At 40.7% G+C, this 19,848-nt stretch overlaps 1 protein-coding gene across 2 annotated transcripts in view; it reads left to right on the top strand.

The window, feature by feature from the left end:
* Positions 1-19,848, top strand: part of POLA1 (DNA polymerase alpha 1, catalytic subunit) — a 300,925-nt gene that overhangs the window by 8,797 nt on the left and 272,280 nt on the right. For both annotated transcript variants that reach the window (XM_037060690.1, XM_037060689.1), the window contains exons 4-15: positions 225-305; positions 6,124-6,239; positions 7,033-7,095; positions 7,994-8,086; positions 8,517-8,604; positions 8,898-9,102; positions 9,191-9,369; positions 14,713-14,825; positions 15,800-15,916; positions 17,124-17,198; positions 18,074-18,212; positions 18,944-19,098. In XM_037060690.1, coding sequence (XP_036916585.1) covers positions 225-305; positions 6,124-6,239; positions 7,033-7,095; positions 7,994-8,086; positions 8,517-8,604; positions 8,898-9,102; positions 9,191-9,369; positions 14,713-14,825; positions 15,800-15,916; positions 17,124-17,198; positions 18,074-18,212; positions 18,944-19,098 — 1,424 coding nt within the window. The remainder of the gene's footprint in view (positions 1-224; positions 306-6,123; positions 6,240-7,032; positions 7,096-7,993; positions 8,087-8,516; positions 8,605-8,897; positions 9,103-9,190; positions 9,370-14,712; positions 14,826-15,799; positions 15,917-17,123; positions 17,199-18,073; positions 18,213-18,943; positions 19,099-19,848) is intronic.

Raw genomic sequence — 19,848 nt, 5'->3', positions numbered from 1 at the left:
ATGTCTGCATACTTTACATAGATCCTTTGGTTTAGATTCAGAAAACTCATGTGAATGCTGTGCTTTGACCCCCCCAAAACAGGATTCTGCTGCACTTAAAAATGGCACAGAGCAGGAGAACGTCTGAGTGGGTACAAAGGTTATTTTTTTGGTTTAGTCATGGCTAAACTATTATTGGCCACTTCTAGAAAACTTGATCCCAAGATTCCATTTTGTTCCTGCAGATGGTATCGGCTATGTGGAAGATGGCCGAGAGATTTTTGATGACGACCTTGAAGATGATGCCCTTGAGTCCCATGAACTAGGTACCTACATTTTGTTTTCCAGAGAGTGCCCTTTTGACATTTAAAAAACTGTTTAAAATTTGGGATGGCTTGGTACTTGGAATCTGTTTTCTTTAAGGGAAGAGGACCTACCACCATTGTTTTCAGGTATAGAAAATATTCTGTTACCGAAAGGAGCATTAGTTATGTAGAAAATTAAATGTAAAAAGCAAAAACACCTCAAGGAAATGAAGTTTCATGTCTCTGTTGCCCAAAGAGTTTGGTCTTTCACTTCTTTTGGAATTTTCAGTCTTTTAGTTATTTTAGACTTGCTGATTTTGATAAGTGAGGTCTTTTAATTCCTGCCGAAGGGATGTACTTAGAATTTTACCTCTTCGATAATAGTGAAGTACTACAACAAGGTTTAAAACTTAGAGCAATCAACTTGTTTTGCTTAATTGAAATTTAAAATGATAATGAATGGATATGTCAAATTTTCTCAGCTACACAATCACTGGCAAGCATTTTTTTGAGTAAACAAGACTGATTTAGTATCCATGAGATGAGAAGGGAAAATTCTCTTCAGTATTGTTTTTTGTTTGTTTGTTTAGTTCATGATCAGCAAACTATGGCCCACTCACAGCCAGTTTATCTTTAAATGGCTTTATCGAGATACAATTCACAATTTACCTATTTCAAATATACATACAGCCCTGACCAGTGTGGCTCAGTTGATTGGGCGTCATCCTGCAAAGCAAAGCAACCGGTTCGATTCCCGGTCAGGGGCACATGCCCAGTTGGGGTGCAAGATGAGAGGCAACAGATTGATGTTTTTCTCCCTCCCTCCCCCTCTCTCTAAAAAATAAACAAAGTTTAAAGTGTATGTACATTTCAGCGGTGGTTAATATCCTTATGGAGTTGTGCAGCCATCACCACAATTTCCCATTTTCATTACAACAGGAGGAAATCATGTAGCCCTTGAGCTAAGACTGGTGTTTACATTTTTGAAGAATGTTTAAGAATGAAAGGCAAAAGAGAGAAAGAAAAGAAAAGATGCAAAGAAGACATATGTGGCCGCAAAGTCTAAATTCTGTGCTATCTTGCCCTTTTCAGAATGTCTGGACTAATTTGTAGACTAACTTTTTTGCAACATTTGTTGACTTTCTCTCTTCCCTGTTCCTGACCAAAACTAGAGAGACTTTATTTTTGGTGAATTTACTGAAAGTGAGATGTAGACAGCATGATACTTCACCTTAGGTCATGCTTCTGTAGTGACCTAAGAATAAGGACACTTGTCCACTTAGCTACAGTACCATTCTCATGATACCATCTATACTATTTGTCCGTAGTAAGATTTCCCCAGTTAGCCCAGTAATGTCTATCATAGCTGTTTTTTAAAATGCAGAGTCCACTTTAGTTTTCAAGACTCTCTAGTTTTTTATAATACAGAACATCACTATCCCTCTATTTTTCCCCCTGGACTTTTTTTTTTTTTTTTTTGGTCTGTTAATGACATTTTTCAAGAGACCAGGCTGGCAGTTTTGTTGAATGTCCCACAGTCTAGGAGTTGCATGGTTGCTTCTTTATGCTTGGAGTCAGTTTAAACATTGTGACAAAAATACAACATAGATGAAGTTATGTTCTTCCCATTGATTGTCAGGGCACATAGTGTGAGTTTGTCCCAGTATTGGTGGTACTCAGTTTGATCTCTTGGTTAAGATGATGTTCATCAGATCTCTTCCTTGTAGAGCTACCTTTCTGCTTGTGGAATTCATGCACATGGGGGGGTGATAATTTGAGACCAGGTGTATATCCCTTTTCCCCACTGATACCCTGTACTTTCAGCATCTATTGATGATCCTTCCTCTCCTTTTTAAAAATGATCACTTCGGCTCTGGCAAGGTAGCCCAGTTGGTTAGAGCATTTTCCCAATACAGCAGGGTTGCCGGTTCAGTCTCTGGTCAGGACACATACAAGAAGCAATGAATTGAATGAAGAAATAGGTGGAACAACAAATCAATGTGTCTCTCTCTCTAAGAAAAAATAAATAAAAACATTGAAAATGATCACTTCAAACTCATGGATTTAACTAAACTACTGCCATAGTTCAATATCTATTATCACCATGTTTTGTTTTTTTTTTTATGTTCACCTTGTCCCAAGTTGGCAATGGAATCCCCTTTGAACAGGCTCCTGAGTCCTTTTAGCATGGCCTCATTGGTCTTTGAGCATTTCCACGCTTTTTGGTGAACAAGATGTTCCAGGTTCTCCTTGTATTATTCCTGTTTCAACTTGGAATTAATCATTTCCCCCAAGATTCATGATTCCTGTTAGTGGAGAACCGCATTCATGCCCAGGGGATACATGTACTCATTGCTACTGCAGTGTAATGGTTTCTAGGTCCTTTCAGTGAGCAGAACTAGATTTGATGTGTGTGTGTGTTGTGAGTCCATATGATGCGCTTGATTGAAACCCAACCCCACAGGGTTTTTCTTCATCTTTCTCAATTCTCTGTATCAACCTTCATGCTCAGTGAAGACCCTTATCTCCTGAAATGTGTACAAAATAATATTGGACATTTTAGAATCACTAAACCAACACCTCTACCAACAACTTTTCTCAGTAAAGTTTATAATTTATTTGCAGTTTTATTTGTTTTTGGCATATATCCTACTAAGTTATTACAGTCAGGGTATTATGTTCAGATGGTGTATGAAGTGATTTTTTGTGTGTTATATTACCAATTTACAGGTTCATTCAGTTTGTATTCAAATTTAGGTTTTTTTAATTTTATTAAATATTAAGATTGGGTTTGTTCTGCTCAATTCTTTAAATTTTTTTAATTGATTTTAGAGGGAGGAGGGGAGAAAGGAAGGGAGAGAGAGAGAAAGAAACATCAGTTTGTCGTTCTACTTATTTATGCATCCATTGGTTGATTCTTATATGTGCTTTGACTGGAATCCGACCTTCAGTCTTCGCATATGGGGGTGGGGATACTCTAACCAACTGAGGTATCTGGCCTAGTCCTTTAAATTTAGGTTTTTGGAGAAATCTTTTAGTTTTAATTTCATTAAAAAAAAGACTTTATTGCTTTATTTTTAGGGAGAGGGGAAGGGAGGGAGAAAGAGGAAGAGGGACATCAGTGTGTGGTTGCCTCTCTCATGCCCCCTACTGGGGTCTAGCCCGCAACCCAGGCATGTGCCCTGACTGGGAATCGAACCAGCAACCTTTGGGTCTGTGGGATGGTGCCCAAACAACTGAGCCACGCCACTTTAGAATATTGTAAAACTTTCTTGTGATTTAAAAATCAAAATGGTATGAAGATAGTAAGGTAAGATCTTACTCTTATTCCTTTGCTTTCTACTTAGTCTCTACCCATCTCCACAGGTAACCAACTATCTTTAATAGTTTCTGATTATTCTTCCTGTGTTTCCATTTACAGAAAATAAGAATGTGTGTGTGTTTTCTCATGTGTAATGTTATTTATTCTTTCATGACTTGAATTAGAATATATGGACCGTCTTCCTGGTTTCTGCCAACCTGTGTAGCTCTACACATTGGTACCCTTTGGTAGTGGTGTGGCTAATTGTGGATTCCGAGATTTTGTGAATCCATGACAAAGAGAGTGAAATGAAATGAGCCCACGTGCTCTTGTCATCTCCTGGAACTGAGCAGGCTTCTGTTGGAGTCCTGGCTATATTGTTAACTGTGTTACGTTGAATGAGTCCCTCTCTGCACATTAGTTTTATCAGCTGTAAATTAGGAGGTTGGACTGGACAGGGAGGAGCTTTCTCATTTTATTTGTGTATCACTGCATAGGATTCCATTGTGTGCCTGTACCCTGGCTTATTCAAATGGATTCCTTGAATGGACGTTTAGATTTTCAGTAATTTGCTTTTACAAATAATACCACATTGAACGAACGACTCTGTGCAAGTGGTATTTTCCTCAGGGAAAATTCCTAGAAGTGGGATTACTGGCTGAGAAAGTAAATGCACATGAAGTTTTGTGAGATATTGTCAAATTCTTCTCCATAGGAATTGTCCCATTTTACACTCCCGTTAACGATGTATGTAAGTGTCTGTTTAGACCCCAATGGCTTCACCAACAGAGTGTGTTGTCAAGCTTTTGAATTTTTGCCATTCCAGTATGTGAGAAATGGCATCTCATTGTGGTTTTCATTTGCATTTCTTTTACACATGAAGTTGGGCATCGGGGTCCTCAAACTTAATAGCTGTTTACATAAACAGGCACACCTCAGAGTGCAGGTGGCAAACATAAGGCCCTGGGGGCGGAATCCAGCCCTCTACCTTGTTATATCCGGCTGGCACCTGGTTTCTACCCGGCAGCAGTGCCGAGCTCCTTGCCCCTGGTTAAGGGGTGGTTACATTTCTACAGTCCTGAAATTACACTTGGCCCTTTGAAGGGAACTGCGAGGCTGATGTGGCCCCTGGTATAAAGGAGTTTGACACCCTTGCTCAGAGGTATTATGGGTTCTGTTTCAGACCGCTACAATAAAGCGAGCCATAATCAGTTTGCTTGTGGAGGGCCTTGCCTTCAGTTTGTAAAAAATGCAACATCTGTGAAGCACAAAGAAGCTCAATAAAATGAGGTGTGCCTGTGGTTTTATGTGAACCATATGTTTGTATTTACTACCCACATTCCTTTTGGAGTTTGGGGCTTTTTTAATATCCGGGAAATTGGTCCTTTCCTGTTTTGTCTTTAAACTTTTTTTCTGGTGTAATTGAATTTATTAATCTTCTCTTTGCAAATTGATTTTGAATCATAGGAAGACTTTCCCCACACCCAGGTTATAAAGGCATTTGCCTATTAAAACACTTGTATAATTTCATTTTAAAATTTTATCTGCTCTGTGGTATATTTGGCGTCTGTGCAGGTTACTTTCTTCACAGATGGGAGCCAGCACTCCTTATTAAAACATCCATCTTGTCCCCAGTGATAGGAGATTGCATGTTAAATTTCCATAAGTAATTGGGGTCTTTTTCTGGACTCTTCTTTCTGTTTCATCTGGTCTGTGTATTTATATATGCCACTATACCACACTATATTAACTACTCATTGTAGGTCTTTTTGAGATAGAGACTGCTCTGGTATGAATCAGAAAGCAAGAGTAGAATTGACAGGATTGGAAGAGTTCACAGGCGATTTATTTACACATGGTCATCGAGAAAACATGGCCCACTTGTTCCTGACGGTGTAAATGTCTGTAGCTTAGTGTTGCTGCAACATATTGCATCGGTCTAGTTGCTGTTCTTCATAAAATGGAAATCGGGATGCCGCAATATCATAACTGGTAATCCTATTTTTTCACAGTGTAGTTTTTCCTTTCAGATTCAGCCTAGTGCTAAAAAGGTGATCTCATGAAGGCTGCTAGGCTAGTCCCCTGCTTCCAGGTGAAGTTGATCTCTTTATTTCTATGGGGAAATCAACCTCCCCCAACCTTTTAAAAAGCTTTTTATTCACACTAACAATAGCAATTAAACAGTCACACTTACTAATTCATCCAGATATTTTACTGGTATTTCATCAGTTTTTGAAATAACATTCAGCCTAAGTTTTTCTGAATTAAGCTTGTTTTAAAGATTCTTTTTGTGTGTGCCTTGCATAAAATTTCATATTTTTGCATTTTGAATTCTTGGTATTTTCTCAAATTCTCATACACAGAGAGCAAGTGACTGGGTTTTTACTTTTTCTCTCTCTATATATTATTGTTGACACTATTACAGGTGTCCCCTTCCCCCCCCCCACCCTTGCCTCCCTCCACCCAGCCCCCTGGGCTTTTTCTTTTTCCTTTTGATTTTTGCCAGTGCATGTTTCTAAATAATTTGTGTGCCAACAGGAAAAGGTGATAAAGCACGCAACAAAGAAAAGAGGAATGTGAAGAAGAATGTGGTGACAAAGCCAAGCGATATCAAATCAATGTTCATTGCTAGTGCCGGGAAGAAAACTGTAGATGTGAGTTTTGTATTTTTCTTTTATTTTGCCGTTTCCTTTGTGAAAAGAATTTAATATTTGATTATACAGACAATAGGTGCTCACTATATTTGAACTCAAGGTTTTGAGTAACATTTTCCCAATTTTAATCACTAAGTCCAATGTAGATTTCTAAGTAAATGTAGGCAGCTCAGTGGTTGGAACTTGGAGATAGAAAAGAAAATTGAATCAGACAGCTGAACTGGCTATGTTTATTTCAGTGATTCGATTTCTAGGTGAATTTGGGCACCTCAGTGGTTGGAACTCGGAGATAGGAAAGAAAATTGAATCAAAGAGCTAAACTAAGCCTCGACTGGTGTGGCTCAGTGGGTTGGGTGTTGTCCTGCAAACCAAACCGGAAGGTTGCTGGTTCAGTTCTTGGTCAGGGCATGCCTGAATTGTGGGCCAGGTCCTGGGTTATAGTTATGTGAGAGGCAATAGATCGATGTTTCACTTGCACATCGATATTTCTCTTTCCCTTTCTCCCTCACTTTCTCTCTAAAAAAATAAATAAAATCTTTTAGAAAAACATGAACCGACTGCGTTTATTTTCAGTGATTGGCAGGAGGATCATGGAACCAGGATGGGAATAGAAGATGGGGACTGTAGGTTTGGGAGTTATGTATACAGAGGTGGTTGTTAATATCTGTGACTAGTAGATGAGCGTTCAGAGCGAGGCCTGAAGAGGTTAGGTTCTTCCCTTCATAGACATGTTGTCTGGATGAAAATGGGAAATGCAGGGCTGTCTCATTCTACCTTCCTTTATAACTTCCAGAAAGCTCCAGAGTTGGCCAAGGATGATCTGCTAGGTGACATTCTACAAGATCTGACCACTGAGGTAAGTGAATCTCTGAAAGCTGTTAAATATGCAGGGGACATAGGCTGAAGAAACAGTTCAGTAATTATTGAAAACAGACTATTGCCAGATTTTTTACAAATGCAGTGACGCTACCAACACCAACACCGCCATCACCACCACCAACACCAGCACCAACACCAGCACCAACAAAACCCAAACCAGAAAAGAACAGCCCTTCAGATTGCTTTGTTCTCACCATTGTAGGTGAGAATAGTTTCTAGCTGTTGAAAGCGATGCACTTCTGTAGATCGAGCTGCATGGGAGTGCATTTGAGGTAGTATGAACACACACACGAGTGTTTCACATGAGAGTCAGCTCTGGGAATACACACTGCTTGCACTCACAGTTGCTGCACCGTGTTCCCAAAATAGAATGAAGCCTGTCAGTCTGTACAATCAGGCGTGAGATCCTTGTCTGGAATTTGGAGTGGGAGCAAAGGAAGAGTCAGTGAGCTGTCCGTGGTAGAACTCAGAAAGGCTCAGCTGTACCCAGAATTTGCTACTTTGCACAAAAACTAAGCTCTCATTTAGAGGTGTGCGTCTTTCTAAATGACTCTTGATTAAAATGACTTATACCGACACCATGTAGTCCTAGTTCGATAGTTTTTAAATAAAATATTCGGGAAGGGTAAGGGAAAAGTATGTCAAGTTCTGAAAAGAAAAAAGTGGGTCGGGGGTGGATTCAGTATCCTGGTTTTCTAGTGAGTCTGTGGTATTGTTGCTATAGTAACCATAGTGCAGAACGTAGATCTGTGGGGGGAGCAGGGAAGGAAAAGAATGCTTTGCTTACTGGGTTTCAGTGGGGGAAGCAATGTACCTTTTCTGTCTTGTGGTAAACCAAGCATGGCAGTGAAGGTCTGTCTCACCGCTCCTTTTAGAAACCGCACCCAGCTCCACCACCTGTAATGATACCAAAGAAGAAAAGATCCAGTGGAGCTTCACTGAATCCTTTCTCTGTGCACACCCCCAAGGTAAAGTGTGTGGAAATGCCTTCAAACTTGATATATGTTATGTTTAAAACTTACTTTGTTGCTTTTCTGTGTGAGCGAAATGCCTTTGAATGTGTCCTCTTTTTTGTTTTAAATTAGAGCTCCCATTTCGTTATATAGTTTCATGTGTTTCAAAAATAGCATGCGCTTGCTTTTTTCTTAGTAAATTTTGTAGTAAGTAGTATGTGTTTATTATAGGTATTACAGCTGTGCTAAATGTAATAATTTTCCTCCTGGAAACAAGTATTTTTTTTGTGAGCCCAGGTAACAGTAAAATAATTGAAGCTGTTACCTTAATAATATGCAAAATCGTTTTATAAATGGGAACTGTCATTATTTCTGGTCAGGGTAGGGCACTTGGCATATTTTAGTATGCAGGTCTAACTGACTAAACATTTGAAAACATTTACAGGCAGTTCCTTCAGGCAAAACGGCTTCCCCTATCTCAAGGAAGGAGCCTCTATTAACTCCGATTCCTCTTAAACATGCTGAGTTTGCTGGTAAGTGTGATGGCAGGCAGATGTACAAGTGTGTGGAGCAGTTGCAAAGTACTGTCAAAACTGGAGGCCCCAGGAAGGAGGAAGCGGAGGCGATTTTGAAGGTATTTGTGATAGCAAGTTTAGGTGTGAAAGGTTTGAATTCGTAGCAGTAGAAGTTCTAAACATTCAATTTGGAGATCGAAGAGACAGACGAATGTGGGGTGGGAAAAGGGTAGGCCCCTATGCCTGTGTGAGGGAAGCCTTTGTGCTCCGCAGCAGCAGTCCATGATGGGAATGTGCAATGACGCCTACAGGAGAGCCAGCGCCGGTCGAAGTGTGTATGCGCAGCAAGGAGGAGTCGGGGACAATAGATTTTGAAGATGGCGACTTCGATGAGCCCATGGAAGCACAGGAGGTGGACGTGGAGCCTGTGGCTGCTAAGACCCAGAACCAAGAGATTGAGCCGGCAGAGGTGGTGAAACACGAGGCAGATCTCGAGAAAGGGACCATGTCCTGCTTGTAAGAGCATTTTATGACTTTTCGGGCAAGTATTGCTGCAATTACTGTGTTGAATTTTGAAAGGTTTTTGAAAATTTGATTTTTGCAGAGGAGGTTTTCTCCCAGATATCTCTTGTTGGGACATCGATCAGGAAGATGACAGCAATTTCTTAGTCCAGGAAGTTCAAGTGGATTCCAATTGCCTGCCACTGGTAGAGGGGGCAGATGAAGAACAAGTGTTTCAGTTTTATTGGCTGGATGCTTATGAAGATCAGTACAGCCAACCAGGTAATCACACTGTACGTCTGTAGCACAGAGCAGCGCCTTTCCCTTAAATGCTTTGGTGATTGTAATTGGCGCAGGCCCTGCGCTCACATGTGTGCATAGTAAGGGAGTGACACTCAGTCACTGTAACGTGCCTGAGCCACCGGATGGAGAGGAGCTGTGTGGTGTGAATAATCCTCACAGATGCTTATAGTTTATCTTTGATGTATTTGAAGTTATATTGTAGTTATGCACTTAAAATGAAAGCAGTCATGAATTCGTTCACTTATTCAGCAAATTGAACACAGTGTTTTTTGCAGTGTTTACAATTTTCCGGGCACTGAGGTGGGATTGGACAAGCTGGACAAATTCTTTGTCCTAATGGAACTTATATTCTAGTGGGTGGGAGAGTATAGGCAATAAATAAGGGAAGTTGATAAATGGTATAAAGGCAGTTAGTTTGGGGTGGCCTGGGAAGGCCTGAGGAGACCAACGCTTGACTGGGATTTGATGCATGTACAGATCTGAAGAAGGCATTTCAGTCTGATGAAGCAGTGAGCACAGAGGCCTGGAGAGAGAAAGGAGGTGGTTTATGTTGTAGCACAGTAATGAAGTGACAAGATTGGCAGAAAATGAAGTTCAGAGATAAAGGCCAAGGCCAAATAATGAAGGACCTTGAAAGCCATATTAAGGAGTTTAGATCTTATTTTAAGAGCCATGGGGCAGCAGTGGAAGATTTAAAGCAGGTGGGGTGGTGGTCTTATGGTTTGGGTGGACATTTGAACAGGAACCCTCCAGTTTGCGTGGAGGGAGGGGGGGTGAGGGGTGTGTGTGTGTGTTGGGGCTGCAGTAGGGTACTGGGGAAATGTGTAAGTCCTAGAGATCAGTCAATCTAGGGCAGGCATGCTAGTTACTTGGAGAAGTAGTGGCTGTGGCGAGAAGTGAATGCATTTAACATGTATTTTGACATAAACTTGTGAATGGATTGACATTAGGGTTGTCAGAACGGAGAAATCAAGAATGATTTCCAGCCCTGGCTAGTGTGGCTTTGTGGATTGAGCGCTGGCCTGTGAACTAAAAGGTTGCTGGTTCGATTCCCAGTCAGGGCACATGCCTGGGTTGTGGACCAGGTCCCCAACTGGGGTCGTGTGAGAGGCAACCGATCGATGTTTCTCTCCCTCTCTTTTTTCTTTCCCTCCCCTGCATTCTAAAAATAAATAAATAAAATCTTTAAAAAAAAAAAGGAATGATTCCCAGGCCCTCCTCTGCATGAGCTGGTACTGTGAATTCTGACTCACAAAAACCAGGAGGCTTTCCAGTTTCCTTTTCTGCTCCTTTGAGCCCCTTTTCACCCTGCGATTGGGCATCACGCTGTCTGTTGGATTAACAAGAAATACAGTATATACCCTTAAAGAAAAAATTTAATTTTATTGAGGGTAGGTGCAAAATGTATTTTTCAAAGAGGTTTCCTGGAGGCTGCATCTGGTAATGAAAATAGAGGGAGTGTCAATGTCAGCGAAGCAAGTGAATGAGTAAAAAGAGTAAGTATTAACCGGCAGACTTGGAGGCCAGATTTTTTTTTAAATCTTCAGAGGGGAAGGGAAGGGGAGAGGGAGAGAAATATCAATGTACGGTTGCCTCTCATGGGTCCCCTGCTGGGAACTGGCCTGCAACCCAGGCATGTGCCCTGACTGGGAATCGAACTGCGATCCTTTGGTTTGCAGGCCTGCGCTCAATCCACTGAGCTACGCCAGCCAGGGCTGGAGGCCAAATTTAACTTTAAGATAACCAGATACTGACTTTAACTGGAAAGACCTTAATGGTCTCTCAGAGGAGAGGGAGAAGTGTTAATATGTTTCAACTTATCAAATATGTAGAAAGTCTTGCAGAGCCTCTTGAGTAGCAAACTTCCATATGTTAGTTTCTTAGGTAGAGATACAAGAAATCCTAGAAATGGTATCACATCTACTTTAGCTAGGGCAAGTGAATTTGGTCAGCCCCTCTCACCTCTTCTACTACTTCTTTGTTACTTGCCAGTGGAAGGTAGGCTGGCAGGTGTGATTACCCGAGGCTGAGCGAATATCGCATCCATTGCCTGAGCCCAGGCACCGTTTTCACACGTGCTTCATAGGGCCTCGGGAGCATGGTGGTGTGAGTGGTGCTCACAGCAGTTGTGCGACGTGGTGGGCCTGCCCTTCCTAATGCCACTCTCGGTGCTTTGCCTTATCTTCTTGGTCTGGTTGTGATTCCCTGTCTTGGTTAATGGTTCCATCAAAACCGGAAATGTGGGAGCCAGCCTTGATTCCTGCTTTTCCTCACTCTCTTCATCAAGTCTAATTAGTTTTCTCTCCCAAAGTACACCAGCTGTCTTCCCTTTCTCCTCACAGTTGCCACCTTCTCTGATCCCTTCCTGCCTTCCTCGCACCAGCCTCCAAATCAATCCCTCCTTGGCTGCCATCTTCCACATTGGCCAGAGTGATTGCTCTGAGGGCTAATTCTGACTGTACCATTTCCTCATTAACAAAAAATCCTCAGTGGCTACTGCCTATAACATAAAGTCCAAATTCTCAGGGCTTCTCAGGCTTCTCAGGTCTGCCATGTGTGACTTTTGTGTCCTTGAAACGGCTCCCTGAGGGTCCCTTCAACTTAACTGTGTTTGACTAGAATGCCCTCACCTGGCTCAGCCCAGGGGTCGTGTAGAAGTTTCTTAATCCTCCAGACTGGTCTAGGAGCCCTTTTTCTGTGACCTCATCCGACCTTTTCCCATCTTCGCGTTTGTCATATTATTTTGAAAAGATCTGATTCTGTGCTTTTGCTTCCCCCAAAGCCTTTTAACTCTCAGAGGATTGGGACCTTTTATTTCCAGCTTTCAGAACGATGCCAGGCTGTGCTGAAATTTCTTTTGGCCAGTGCTAGTCTGTGTAGTAATACATGCTGGAGGTTAAAATTGAGGCATTGAAGCCCAGGTACATTTGCAAAGCATCCAGTTTACAATCTGTACTGTTGAGTTCCTGGTACCCAACCAGAGGGACTGGATAGGCCTTTTCAACCACTGTTGGGGGCATATTTTGCCATTGAAAGAGATACCTGTGTGTTACTGATCTGTCTTCCAAACGCTAAGGTAAAAGGAAATTTCTGGTGCCCGGAGGATGCCTCAGAGATCATCTAGTCTAGTTAATTCACTTCCAGAGGAGGAAGCTGAGGTTCTAAAAATAAAGCGGTCAACTCCTCCCTAGCAGAGTTCTGGGCTTCTCACCCTCAGTCCACTCTGCTGCTCTGCGGCACTTCTCAAGTTGTGTCCTCTGTGATCGATGCCAATGGGTTAAAATAAGATGACTTAAAAAGAAGTCCTTTAATCTCAGAGGGTTGAACAGTTTCATCATGATAGCAGGTAATGATCACTGAGCCTTGGTGAAATCAATGCTGCTAATAAGACCGAAGTACTCCCAAAGACCCTGTTATTGTTTCTCGCTTTCTTACAGATTCTGAGTCAGTCAGTTGTTGCTGAATGCTCCATAATTATGAAAAGAATTTTACTCTTTGCATATGGGAAGATATCCTGTCTTCATTATGACTTTTTCAAGGTTGAATAATCCTGACTGCACCTGGTTTCAGCTAGTAACTTTGGGGGGGGATATAATCTTTGTTTACCATGATCTTTTTGTGGCAAATGAGGCATAAACAGTGTCAAATGTGTTGCATGAAATGTGATATTAGTTTGACTGTAAAATGAGCTATTTGAATCTTTGAATCCAATATTAGGGTCTTTATTTTTCTTTGCTTGGAATTTCGTTTTTTCATCTCTAAGTGTTGTAAGGATGACTTTTAATTTTCTGCACTACTGTGATTTCTTTTTACTCATCCCCACAGTCCTCCCTTCCTTCTCCCCTCTCACCCCCACCTGCCTCTTTCCCCCAACGATGAAAATCACACAACGCTTGTAAGCATTTTAATCATCTGCGGAAATGAAAATTCTTAGATGGTCTTATTTCTACCAGAACGAGGGACAAAAGGAAGCACTGATGAGTTATCTTGTGAAACCAGAGTAATTGGCCTCGTGAGCAGTAGTAGCCTTTACATGTGCCAGAATTTTCTTAGTGTCTCAGCCAGGTGGCCGTGCTGAGTGGTATGTTTATTACTGTTGTCCGATTGTTCCCGGGGCCCAGGATTTTGCACAGCGATCATCTCTTAGGTTGACCAACAAATCCATTAGTTAACTGTCTCGATGGCCAGTTTTCGTGAGCAGTGACTTGCTGTCTCTTAGCAGGGCTTGATTTCACTTTGGAGTATATGTTACAGAGGGAATCTCAAAAGGAGCGTGTCTGCTGAGTTGGTTATTAGACTATTTGTTAAACTGAAAAGGAAGAGATGAACGTTATAAACACTGCCTAGCTAGGTGTCTTAAGTGGTCTTTGAAGTAGGAAAGGTGAAATAGGAGATAGTAGTTGAACCCCGTTGTGAGACATTTATTATTATATGGAATAAGAAATATGAGATAAAAGTTGTTTTGGAAAAACACTTTTATATATAGAAAAATACTGGGGTACCATACATAGTTACCTTATCCATGAATGTTAATTTTTATCAGTAAGTACAAGTACTATAGAGGACTTTAGTGTTAATTCCCAGAGTTCTGACAGGAAGTTTAATTATGAGATGTGTTAGAAAATTATTTGCTTTTTTTGTTTCTCTTAATCTGAGTAATCCTGGTTCGAGGGAAATACGTTGTGTGTTTTTACCCAATGCTGACTTAGGACGATGGCTCGCTAATTCCCCAGGGGTTTCCGCACTGACCTGGGTGTCTCAGTAGTTTCCCAGGTGTGTCTACTCAGGCCTGGGGTGTCTCCCTGATAACCAAGGTTTGTCTCTTATTTACCCAGATGTCTCCCTAATAATAGGAAAGATGTTTACACCAAGAATCATTCTGTCCCCTGTCCCCCTAGTGGTCCCAGGTTTTACCAGTGTGGTATTGTATGACATAAATAGTGAGTAAAGAAACTGATGTCGGGGACTGGACATCAGGTAGAAATTTGCTGTAAAAAATGACTTATCATGCCCTGACTGGTGTGGCTCAGTGGATTGAGTGCCAGCCTGTGAACCAAAGGGTCGCCATCGCCAGTTCAATTCCCAGTCAGGGCACATGCCTGGGTTGCCAGCCAGGTCCCCAGAAGGGGCCACATGAGAGGCAACTGCACATTGATGTTTCTCTCCCTCTTCCTCCCTTCCCCTCTGTCTAAAATAACTTAATTAAAAAATGGACTTATTATGAAGGCATATATGTATGGACACATTCATTGAGTCTTTATAGTGCCCCTTTAATGTGATATAATTGAAAATTTTTTTCATGGTTTTCTCTTATTCTTTTAGGTGTAGTATTTCTGTTCGGCAAAGTTTGGATCAAATCTGCCGAAACCCATGTGAGCTGTTGTGTCATGGTAAAAAACATTGAGCGAACGCTCTACTTCCTTCCCCGTGAAACGGTAAATGTTAGTGATTAGCTTTTAATTCCCAGTGCATTCTGTGCTCTGCCATCAGGCCAGTTCTTCAACAGGACTGTGAATTATCCGCAACCTTGATGCTTTTTTTTTTCCTTAAATATTTTATTATTTATTTTTAGAGAAAGGGGAAGGAGGGAGAAAGAGAGGAACATCCATGTATGGTTGCCTCTCATGTGCCCCTCACTGGGGGCTCGGCCCGCAGCCCAGGCATATGCCCTGACTGGGAATCGAACCAGCGACCCATTGGTTTGCAAGCCAGAACTCAATCTACTGAGCCACCCCAGCCAGGGCCACAATCTTGATGCTTTTATCTTGCTGTCTGCCTAGTCACCACTGATTGTTAATAGCTCCATTAGAGGTTGGAAAAAGTAGAGAAATGAAGTAAAACTCTGTTTTTCTACTTGTTAGAAAGTGTGAAGGACTGTAAAAGTGTCTGAGTTTCATGTGGAAGCCTGCGTTCCTCCACCTCTCATTTCCATAGTAGTGGTGGTTGGGAGTGTATGGCTCTAAAACATTCATGGAGTTTGGTCTCGTTTTTATGCTTTTGCTGTATAGGCAGCCGTACCGTTTCCTCTGTGGCCATTTAACAGGGTCAGTTCCATTTGCTCTCCTCCTTTTATATCCACACTCCCCTTCTGAACCCAGCTTCTCCTTGTCTGCATTGAACTGTGAAGATTCCTGGTCAGGATTTAGAACACTCTTTTCCCGATTCGTAGGACTGACTGATCACCTTTATCTCCAGTTTGCTTTTATGATGCCGTTGGGAAGAATTGGGCATTAGGTTTAGTACATTTTGGGGTCTGTTTTATCTTTGAGCTCACCTGTAAGCCTGTTCTATTAAATGTTTCAGTGGGTGAGGATGGAAATTGATTTAGACTTGGGTTTCCTGTGGTTGAAAAGAATTATGTACAGATACTCTTTTTTTACCGCCCCCTTCCCTCTCCATGGGAGAGCAGAAAGTTGATCTGAACACAGGCAAAGAAACAGAAACGCCAGTTACGATGAAAGATGTTTATAATGAATTTGATGAGAAAATTGCAACAAAATATAAAATCATGAAGTTCAAGTCCAAGGTTTGTATTTGGTGATAATTTTTTCTGGCTCTAATTATTAGTTGATTGTTCATTTTCTAATTTAGCAAATAGTTGTTGCATATCTTTGTGCAAAATGCCCTCTGTGCCTGTAATTCATTGAATAGAAGTTTTATAGATGTCACTGTAAAACCAGTATGAGAGATTTGTGAAAATTTTTCCTGTCTCTTTAAACTGCTTATAAAATAATATTCATTAATTTGAATAGAAAGATTACTCATAGCAAAGTAATTGCTTCCAGTACTTGGAGCACATTTTGTGTTCTTATTCCCACATGGAGAAGAAACTGTTCTGATCTTGTGTGTGTTAGTTGTTGCCAAGTTGTCTTAGTCAGAAGGTTAAGTGAGGTTTTAGTATTTAAAAAGGAGCTACGATGCTAATCTGATAGAACAGAAAACTTCCTGTGATACATGTTGATCAGTTGTGAGATAGTGATTTGTGAGATAATAGACGCCTTCGGCCATCAGTGTGGGAGCTGTAACTCACTCAACATACCCGCTATTCACAGTGACTGCACTGAAGGGAGGGTTGAGTTGCTAGAGATAGGGCTGATAATTGTCTTAACTATTTGAGCTTTGAATTGTGGCTGATGGATCAAGTCTCTAAAATTCTTAAAGCATGTGGTGTCATGGTGAAGAGCACAGGCGCTGTGGCCATCCGTACACCTTGTGCCTTTATGTCCTACCCCTAGTGACTTTGGGGCCTATTTCTTCCCCTGAGAAGTGGGAGCTTATTTCAAGAGTTGCTGGAAGGGTTTACTCAATTAATTCATATTAGGTTATCAGAACAGTTCTTGGTACATAGCAGGGGCTCAGTAAATATCAGCTCTAATTATAATGCTAGTTGTGAAATTTTCTAGAGAGATGGGGTTGCTCAATATTAAAGAGTAGCAAGTGATTTAATGAATTGACATTGTAAAATGTTTAAATCTTTTATTGCCCTTCTTGAATGCAAATACTTCTAAGTTTTATAGTGTTTAAAAGAAGTCTTTTTAGCACTTAGTTGCATAGTGCTTTAGTCTCAGTTGAAAGGGGAAACTGGGGCCTCTTTGGCTTTAGTTACCTTTGTGTTCCATAGGGTGCTAGATTCCTAAGGATTAAATACAGGGACATGCATTGTGTATGTAATGTTTGTCATTTTATTTTGTGAGAAGTTTTTGTTAATAACTGTAAAATATCTGCTTACCCAGATAGTGGAAAAGAACTATGCTTTTGAGATACCTGATATTCCCGAAAAATCTGAGTACTTGGAAGTTAGATACTCGGTAAGTCAAACAAAGACAATTACTGGGTTCTGGAGAGAATGACATTGTTCTATTTTTGAGATTTCAGCTGGCTTTCAATTAGTATTCACAGAGCTCCTTAAGCCCACAGTTCACTGAGGTGGGCTTACAGTAATGAATAATTAAAATGGATAAAAATTTAAATACATAGACTGCAGATGGTACTGCTTTCCTCTGCATCTTTAAATAAATAAGTCAAAATCACGCAACTCTTTGTCAAGTGGAACGAGTGTCGCATGATGGAGTTCACCATCATTAGTCTGTTGAAGTGTCCCCTTCTGGGCAGTAGAAAGGTGAGAGAGGAGAGTGTCAGTAGTGTCACTGTAGTGCTGCGCTTGCTCCTGTGACAGGCAAGGTCATGGCTGTGGGCTGTTAATTAACTGCACCTTAACCTCCTTTTACCTTTGTTCGAGTGTTTTGATCCCACAATGTTGGAAAAGGGAAACTTTTAAGAGATGTTTCTGACAGTGGTGATGAAATGTACCATGGAGGCATTTTGAATGAGTCCCTTTCTCTTGCTTTTATTCTTCTAACGTAGTGCTAGTTATTTGGCCTTTCTTTATCAGTAAGGCATGTGTGGCTCTGGACAGAAACCCTCTCTTGGGGAGCTTCTTGGCCTATTTTTCTTCTAATGGGTGTCATCAAGATGCATTATTTTGTCATTGTGAATTGTTTTTGTTTCCTACTGTGAATTGTTTTGGATTTCATTTGTGGCAAATTACATTTCATATATATAAAAGGAGTTTCTTCTGGGACTTCATAGAGAGGCTTTTGTTTATTTCAAATATAGACTGGAAAAATGTGAAGTAATAATTTTAAACAAAACAGATTTTTTTCCCCCTCGTTGCCTTTTTCAGTCTGAAATGCCACAGCTTCCTCAAGATTTGAAAGGAGAAACTTTTTCTCATGTATTTGGGACTAACACATCCGGCTTGGAACTGTTCTTGATGAACAGAAAGATCAAAGGACCTTGTTGGCTCGAAGTAAAAAATCCACGTAAGGAAAATTGATGTTCAGAATCCTCAGTAAATTGCCGATAGATGTGGTTTTTAAAGGGGAAGTTAGGGAATTGGTTATTTCAGTGTGTCCACTTCCTTTTTTATGTGTTTTTTTTTTCTCTCAAGGTTTTCCTTGAGTGAATGTAGGGAATGTGTTTGGAATCGCTTTGTCACTGTCATGCCTGGCAGTATAGTCACGGGGAGGCCTTAGATAGCCCAGGTGGCATCTGGTCCCCATCCCTCGTGCTGCTGTCAGTGTGAACTCCCCAACTCGCTGATGTGGCCCAGCTGTTCTTCCTAGTTAACTACTAACCTCTGAAGGAGAGGGATATCACTTAGTGGTGGTTTTTTTAGAATTTGCATTAGTGATACTCTTTTGTCTTCACAAATCTCTTAGAAATGTTTTATGATTCCTCCAAGACAATGATTTGTTCTTTTATAAACCTATTTGGGTCCTGGATTCTTCAGAAGATCAGTTGGAAGCTGTAGACCTATTTCCGGGAAAATAGTGTTTGGGCGCGTGCTTACACACACACACACACACACACACACACACACGAATTTGCATACAATCCAGTAATGTGGCTTATTGTTAGTTAAATGTTGTAAGAGCTTTTTATTAGAAGATGGGATTGAAGACCTCCATCACAGATGTCTTAGTTACAACATTTGTTTTGTTTTGTTTTCAATAAATGGCTACTGATCTGTTGTATTTTTTTTCTCTTTTAGAGCTCATAAATCAGCCAATCAGCTGGTGTAAAGTTGAGGCAGTGGCTTTGAAACCAGACCTGGTGAATGTCATTCAGGATATTGGTTCCCCACCACTCGTGGTGATGTCTTTCAGCATGAAGACAGTACAAAATGCAAAGACACATGAAAATGAGGTAAAGAAAGAGGACAGATTTTGTATCTGTGCCTTAGATGAAAATACTTGCCTGAACTTACATAGCTTTGCTGCAAGGGAAAGTTTGTTCTTTTTGAAGGGAAAGAATACTAATTCACTACCAAACTCTTTTAAAAGACTTAAATTGCTGGACTTACTTTCATTTTTTTGGTTACAAATTTTTTTACTTTGGAGAACTTTAAATGGACATAGAATAATTTAATAAACTCCTGTATACCAATCCCTTATATTCAGCAATTAGCAAGATTTTGTCATACTCATTTATTCCACCTACCTTTTTTCCCTCCTGAAGTAGTTTAAGGCTAATCTCAGACATTTGTATCATTGTGTACTCTGTGGTATGCATCTCTCAAAAGCAAGCATACTTTCTTATATAATACCATCATCATACCTAGAAACATCAACAGCGATTCCTTCATATCATCTAAAATATCCAGTCCATTTTCATGTGATTTCTTTTTCTCCAAAATGTCTTTTAACGTTTGGTTTATTTGAATCAGGATTCATACAAGAATCACAGATGGTGTTTAAATTTTTATGTCTCTTGAATGTCTTTTAAACGGAAGCGGCTTTCTCCCACCCCTTACAGTTTTTTTAAGTGACTCTGACTTATTTAAAAATAACTATTGATTGTCTCATAAAAGGCCCCATTTTCACCGGGGGCCACCTCAGCCTTGTGGTTGCCTTCAAAGGGCCAAATGTAGAGCTCCTTGCCCCTAGTTAAGGAGTA

This window comes from Sturnira hondurensis, unplaced genomic scaffold (assembly GCF_014824575.4).
Source record: "Sturnira hondurensis isolate 20B ecotype Veracruz unplaced genomic scaffold, ASM1482457v3 Scaffold0012467, whole genome shotgun sequence".
Classification (NCBI taxonomy): domain Eukaryota; kingdom Metazoa; phylum Chordata; class Mammalia; order Chiroptera; family Phyllostomidae; genus Sturnira; species Sturnira hondurensis.
Note: the sequence above shows the minus strand (reverse complement) of the source record. Positions and strands in the feature narration are given on the sequence as shown.